The following is a 7,820-nucleotide window of genomic DNA, read 5'->3' on the forward strand; positions in this document are numbered from 1 at the left end:
ATTTGTTACATTTTCTCATAGAAACAAATGGTGCCAGATACTACAAACCATAGGGTCGTGCTCATAGATTGATCCAACTATACCATGGACATGTATAACATGCAAACTATTGGGTTGATATGATGCATTTTCCATGGTTTTATGATTATAATTATTAAATATGCAAGTGGTCAATTTTAAAATCATTAAATGTATTTTCAGATTGAAATTCTAATTTTTTGTAGATTTAGCAGTATTTTTAATGAATTTTCTGGCATCATACTCTTAAAAAATTTATTATTCTAAGTTGGAATATACTGTTTACAAAATTTGACAATATATTTATATGATTACTAATTTTCTAAGTCTTAATATATATTTCTTATTTTTTCTATGCGTAGAGTTATTTTATGAGGATTATCTATTATATTTAATTTTATTCTTCCGCATTAACAAGTTGTACACTTTAATTCGATCCATTGGTGACCAATCGGGCCGTTAGGCAATGCCATTATGGCTGACGATTGGCTGACTCTAGTTAAATTTTTTAAGTTGTAGGTTTGACGAAGGCCAATAGAAAAAGAAGCTACTAAAACCATAATAATTGCATGTCCGGACTGAAAAAAGGAAATAAAATTGGATAAAAATAAGATAACATGTTTTGTCGTGGGATGCGATGATGCATCTGCATGTGAAACAATGGTTGCAATCTACTCGGCCTTTTTTGCCGAGAATGACATTTACTAATAGAGAAAATGTATTTTTTGTCTTCTTTTGCTATAGAGAAAATGTGGTGCTCTCGAAGTTGGTAATCATGCAAGATGTGGAGATTGTCCCAGTATTAGAAAGGGGAATATACAGGAAATTTAAACCACCGACTGAAAATGAGAAAGGAACAATGCTGCTGATGAGGGGAAAAAAATCAAGAGATTAATACCAATATTTCTCCAAGTTCAAAGCTGAATACCTGACAATCCAGAAGACCGATGGAATTTTTGAGGTACCCTCATCTTCCTCCCCTCTTTACATCTAGGCCCTCTGATTTATAAATTGAGAAAAAATAAAGGGAATATTTTTAAAAATGATCTTTAAACTTGCCTTCTACATTTGTAGGATGATTTAAGAGATTGAGTTTCTCAAATCCATCGAGCTCGTTCTTTATCTCTTAGGTGTTTGAGAAGAGACAAAAACGAGAGGGGAAGTTTACCTGCACTCACCGACTGTCCTGATCCTGGAAGGCATCCTGGCCTTACATTGATTAATTCCATCATCAATGTTAGCATACATCCATCTCATCATCTGGTTTTACCATCACATCACATCTTCACACCTTTCTATCGTTTATTGTCCCTTTGTCATCTTACCCCCATCTCACTAACACAAATTGTTCTTTCATCACATATGTACCTTTCTACTTTCTTATCTTGGTGCCATCACTCCCCTCTGTCTCTAACTTCTTGTTCTAGTATTGTCTATATCACTTCACTATCTCCTATTTATTATAATCATATATATATCTTAATAACAATTATCACCTTATTGCCTTACATTTTTCTTTGTCTCTCGACCCATATATTTAAATGTATCTCATATCATTACTCACTATTTTTAGAATATTAAATCCTTAATAACTGTTCCCTGTGGAGGTGATATGTACTCATCACTTAGATTTGATTAAAATGAGTAAAATTTTGTGTTTGCATGGATGAAACTTAAAAGTACCACAGATGAATTAAAACCCTAATTTAAACTTTATCAAATACCACCCAAGGGTGGTTTATATTTCTTGAGATTTAATAATTGCCAGGTGTTTTAGTCATGGGTGAGCATAAATATCCCAACGCTCACACTTACCCCTCTCGTCTGCACCCACGATAAGAAGAAAAGGCATCCAAGAGTCATACTTTGGTAGGTCACTTAGTAGGTCTTGGAGGCCAGAAGCGGGTTCACATTCTTTGGAGGTATTCATGCATATATGAGGAGGCATCTCTGATGTTCTGCTTTGTTTATCAATGATATCAAGGGTCTATTTCATGCTTGAATCATTTAAAAATTGAAGTCTGGTGGTGAATACTGGTAAGTTTCTCCCCACAGCAGGCGATGCCTTAGAAACTCCATAGCTGCCAATGGGTGCAAGAATACAATAAAAACCATCAGAATTAACCAGTATTTGCCATCGGCTGATGTCCTTACAACATTATGTATTGGTTGAGCCACTGAAATTTGAATATTCTCATTTATTCTCTATGATAAATCAACCAGACCTACCCACCTGAACAGGGCAAATTAGCGGACCTACAGCCCAGTTCGAACGACCTGACACAAACCGACCACCAAACCTTCTATGTGTCTGTGAATGTAAGAGAGGTAGCTCACTTAACCCTGGTTGACTTTTGACGCACCAACCATCAAATGTGAGAAACTATCTTCAATGCACATGCACTAATTTTCAATGACATGCCTTAGTAAACTCAGTTATTTCATAAATTCATCGAAGTCATAAAATAGTTTTTGTGAGTTTTGCATTATGAATAAGGTCCTGAGTAGACAAGACTGAATACCAATGATCATAATGCTACCACCCAAGCTTGAAGCATCATCTTAATACTAACTCCACTTTTGTGATTTTTACATTAACTTTAATTTTTACACTTACCAACAGGTATGACTACTGGTTTCGTACAACCAACGTTGTGGGTGTTGAGTTAAATCGAGGCCTTAACCGACAGCGTCCTTCCTTGACCCAAACTATTGGTATTGTCAAAGCGAACCGATCAGTCCTAACCAAGATAAACGGAACATTACGTTTGGTTCGAAGTTTTTCAAAAATTAAAAACTTGCGTAAACAAAGGCCCATTGTTTAAGCCAATATCGCCCTTCTATACGAAAGAAAGGAGAGGAAAGAGAAGAAGGATAATGATATAAAAAAATTCATTGATATTAAGGTCCGGACCGAGATCGAATCCCCGTTCTATCCGTCCAACTTGTTATTCCGTTACTTCAGCTCAGTAGGCAAAATCCATGCAACGCCTCATACTTGAATCCCACCTCGGGTAATCAGCCTTACTAGATCCAGCCACGACTGGAATGACTGCCTGAAACAGTTTACTTATTAAACACGACCCGGTTGAACTCCGCATCAGATTCGAGCGCAGTCATGATTTCAGGCGAAAGACACACCTCCAGATCAATGCTACCATTGCCATCTCTGCCTGGATACGCAGAAATCTTCCCATCAAACTTATTCGCGCTGCCACTGCGCACAGCCACCGCCTTCCCCCACCCAAAGTCACAACCGTACATGTTAAACCTCGGCGAGCTTCCAATGAACACACAAAACCTTTCCATGACCGGACGGTAGACCACAGGCGCCTTCATCCACTTCTCCACCGTCTCCCTTATCGCCACATCAGTGTGGCGGGCCACCGACTCGTTGATCATCCCCGCTGCCCATCCAATGCCGCGTGTAATAATCTCCCCGGCCGTGGCTGAGGCAGAGACCGCGTTGAGAGAATTGCCCAAGTACGTCTCTGGCAATGGCGGTCGTAGCCGCTTCCGGTTCTCCGCCGCCAGACTGCACACTACAGTCTCATCTTTAGGTAGACGACGCGCCCGAGTAATACAACGCCACATGCACGCAGAAAGAGCCTGGAAAGACGAGATCTTGCCCGTGCCCAGCTCCTCGTTGGCCTCCGCCTTTAGCCGGGCGATGGCCGCCCCCGTGAAGTGGAAGAACTTTTCCCTCAGCGGCGGGGGCGAGAACCTCTCAATGAACTGGTCTTCATCGGTGAAGGGAAATCTTATTGGGGGTCGAGAACCGTCGGGAAACCATCTTTCGAGCACCGGTGCAGAGCAGAGTTGAAGATGGGGCGTTGGAGAACGCGAGATCTCGGCCCAGGCATTGAAGAAGTTCCAGAAGGCGGTGCCGTCGCCGACTAGGTGATTGAAGGAGCAGCCGAGGAAGACACCGTCCTCGAGCTTCGTCAGCTGGACAGCGAGCAGATGAAGGGAAACCCCGTCGTAGTTGACTGCGCCATCGTAGGGGAACAAGTCTCTAACAAATGAAGGCACGTCATCCGACGCGGCCAGCACGTCTGCCACTTGTACCCCATCGACGGCAGCGAGGCGGAGCGCCGCGCCGCGGTCGTCGCAGGCGATGTAGACTGTGATGCCACCGCCGTCGTCGTCGACACTGTCAACGACTAAACGCCCGGCTACGGGCCGAAAGTGCGAGAGAACGATTTGTAAAGACGATGTGAGACGGTCGACGATGGTTTCTATTGGAGTGGAGTAGGGGACAGAGAAGAGGAGACCCTTCTGAATGTAGCGTAGTGAAAGCATGGATAAGTCCCACAGAGACAGTTCGCAGCGGCGAGGATACTCCGTCACAGATGGTCTAATGACTCTCTCGGACAAGATGCGTACACGGCGTCGGGGCTGCCCGCAACTCTGTACCATGGCTGAATGGACAAGGATTGGCGAATGTTGGTGAGGGTTACAGAGGTTGGTCGCAGGCGTCTCTCAATTTCAAGGATGACAAACACTTCTGGCCGGAGGGTATATATAGCGTACAACACGGGTTCCCCAGGGAAGTTGCTCTTTTCTAGCGGAATATTCATGGTCACAAGGACACGATGTTCGATGAGGAGATAGGGGACGAATGAATTATCATTTTTTTGAGACTTTATGATGACGGTGGACTGGATGGTGGATGAATGAACGGCATGTTAGATCCGTACAAATCATACCTCAATCCATCGCGTCCTCTCTTAGTGGGATCGAACAAGCTTGAGGGGATGCCTTTTGGATCAATACCAGATGACTTCGTGAACTCTCTCTGCATAATGGGATGCTCAGGGGAAAAGTTAATATCCACCATATAAGTGCAAGACCTGGCCACTATTTATAGGAAGAGGTGATACTTAATCCCCTTTAGTCTATCTTAATTAATCCCATCATTATAATTAGGGCAAATACTACGAAAGAGCATGAACTTTCGTTTTTGTCAGCTGGGCAGCATGAACTTTCATGCTTGTCTAAAAAATAGCAAGAACCAATAAGAAGACGCCAAGTGGCATCTTCTTTTTCCCCCCAGCGGCAGTCAACTCATGACGTGGCTTCCACCATGGCAGCCAGGTGGACTCCACGGTGGCATCCACGTCTCCGGCCGCCGCTGACGCCGTCCGTCTCCGTCCGCCGACGCCGCCGCCCGTCTCCATCCCGTCTCCGTCCCCCGCCGCCGCCCGTCTCCGTCCGCCGACGCCGCCCGTCTCCGTCCGCCGACGCCGCCCGTCTCCGCCAACGCCGCCAACGCCGCCCCTCTCCGGCCGCCGGAAGAAGAAGAAGAAGAAGGTGACGACGTTGCGGCGGAGGGGCATTTTGTCGAAGAGGGCCACGGGAGAAGTCGAGGTCGCCGCGGGCGAGGAGGCCGGAGATAAGGGTGGTCCAGGAGACGACATTTCGGCGGGGCATTCTGGCGAACAGGAGGTGGGCGTCGAGGGCGTCGCCGGGGTGGCAGCGGAGGTAGAGGTGCAAGAGGGCATTGTGGAGGAAGACGTCGTGGGCGAGGCCGGACTTGAGGGCGAGGGCATGGAGCTGCAGGCCGAGGCGGAGGTCGCGGGCGGAGGAGCAGGCCTTGACGGCGAAGGGGAGGGTGAAGCAGTCGGGGGGGACGCCGGCGAGGGCCATGGCGAGGAAGAAGGAGCGGAGGGCGTCGGCGGGGCGGCCGGTGAGGGTGAGGGCGTGGAGCATGAGGTTCCAGGCGGGAGGGAGGAAGGGGAGCTCGGAGAAGGCGGAGGCGGCGGGTGGAGGGGGGTGTGGGCGGCGTAGCGGCGGAGGAGGGCAGAGAGGACGGCGGCGGCGTCGGCGGCCGGAGACGGGCGGCGTCGGCGGCGGCCGGAGACGCGCGGTGGCGGCGGCCGGAGGCAGGCGGCGTCGGCGGACGGAGACGGGCGGCGTCGGCGGCGGCCGGAGACGTGGATGCCACCGTGGAGTCCACCTGGCTGCCACGGTGGAAGCCACGTCATGAGTTGACTGCCGTTAGGGAAAAAAAAAGAAGACACCACTTGGCGTCTTCTTATTGGTTCTTGCTATTTTTTAGACAAGCATGAAAGTTCATGCTGCCCGGCTGACAAAAACGAAAGTTCATGCTCTTTCGTAGTATTTGCCCTTATAATTAAGACAGGCTTAGCCTCTCACAATTAATTACCATAATTATTGTTATAACTGTCTTAATCCCATCATTATTGGGATTTATAACTGATAGCTTAACAATATGCAATTATATACATACATAAATATAATTGTCTATAGATTAAGAAATTAATCTAACACGGCAACCCTTGCTCAAGAGCAAGAAGAGGTGACATGAGAAGAAGTAGAGAGAAAGTTGGAGACAAGTAGACGAGGCAGTTAATGGATCAGTGTAACTAATCCCATCAAAGATTCTATGTAGTTTCTATAACTTAACCATAGCCGTTATGACAAGTTATAATGGCTAAGTTAAGATGCAATCGTAGCCCCCAGATTATTTACTATCTATGTTTAATCCTCACCATTTAACTTTAATCCTACCAATCTTTGCACCTATGTTGAATCCTACCCGCGAGTTCTCATAACGAGTATAGGGTGCGCGTTTGATTCTTACTAGCTAATCTTTATTAAAGGTCCTATTGGTCCTTTTGTGCCGATCTGTTGGCTGACTAGGCAAATTAAAGGAGAGACTGGGGTGGGGATCTGCTCATCCGCTGGATCGCATGGGCAGCAACCAGCCTTCGCCACTGATGCACCAATCCTTAGGCTTCCCAAGAACAAAGACGGCATGATCTGTTTCAACTTGGGGATTTCAGTGAGGATCTTGTCATAGGCCGCCTGGCCGAACAACACATTGTTGTCACCTTTTTTATTTTGCTTTCGCTTGCTCTCCTCCTTGTCTTTCTGTTTCCCGTCACCACCAGAGTTAGTCGGCATATCATATGGGGGAGGTGCCATCTCCTTCTTCAGGGCCATGATATGTAGGTGTCGAGTGGATGCAAAACTGTAAAACGGTCTCTACCCTATCCCATATCTAAATATTGGTTGCGACATTAAAGATATCAGAGAATATTACTGACATGATTTTTAATACATTTTATTAATATTACAATAAGACGAAGTAGAATTTTGTAGGTGTAATGACTTAATGATTTCAATAATATTATGTCATGACTTAGGAACTTTATGTTAAATTTTTAAGCAATTTAATATTTTAAGTGTGTATGTTTAGGTTAGATATATTTACTTTTCTAGTTCATTAAAGTGACATGCAGCCTTTTGATTTGTAGGTACATCAGGGTCATTACATAACATATATATTGCACATGATATGACAAATTTGGCATTCTACGATTATTGTGCGCATAATATATCTTTAGAAGCGTCAACAATGTAATTAATAATTTATGATAGAATTCACCATGTAGAAGATGCAAAATGGGGTTCGACCATCAACCACAGAGGCTAGACTGTACACACTGGACCTAGACATGATCTTATCATGCTCAAGCCCAAGGGCAAACCTTGTCATTCCCTGTCTTTTTGACAAACTAGTGTATAGAAATGTTTTTTTAATGTTGCCATATGTGGAAAATTTCCTACATCCTTTGGTACTTTCCAATACTTGTGTATGAAATTATGATACCCCAGATTCAGTACCAGCATTAGTCACCATCAACATGATGAAAATATACATCCAAATGTTTTCTTCCAATATGCATATCATTATCTAAAATCATTTTGCTGTCCCAAATATGTGATATTAGTTTAACTGTATGGATATCAGAGGACAAAAACTAGCTTCACGA

The 7,820-nt window shown here is 44.9% G+C and overlaps 1 protein-coding gene across 1 annotated transcript; it reads right to left on the bottom strand.

The window, feature by feature from the left end:
* Nucleotides 1–2,843: 2,843 nt before the first annotated feature.
* On the bottom strand, nt 2,844–4,490 carry LOC144703182 (uncharacterized). The gene has a single exon (XM_078575295.1). It carries the CDS (start codon nt 4,435–4,437, stop codon nt 3,085–3,087), a length of 1,353 nt encoding a protein of 450 aa, XP_078431421.1. The 5' UTR covers nt 4,438–4,490; the 3' UTR covers nt 2,844–3,084.
* Nucleotides 4,491–7,820: the final 3,330 nt, after the last annotated feature.

The sequence above is a fragment of the Wolffia australiana genome, chromosome 5 (assembly GCF_029677425.1).
Source record: "Wolffia australiana isolate 7733 chromosome 5, ASM2967742v1".
Classification (NCBI taxonomy): domain Eukaryota; kingdom Viridiplantae; phylum Streptophyta; class Magnoliopsida; order Alismatales; family Araceae; genus Wolffia; species Wolffia australiana.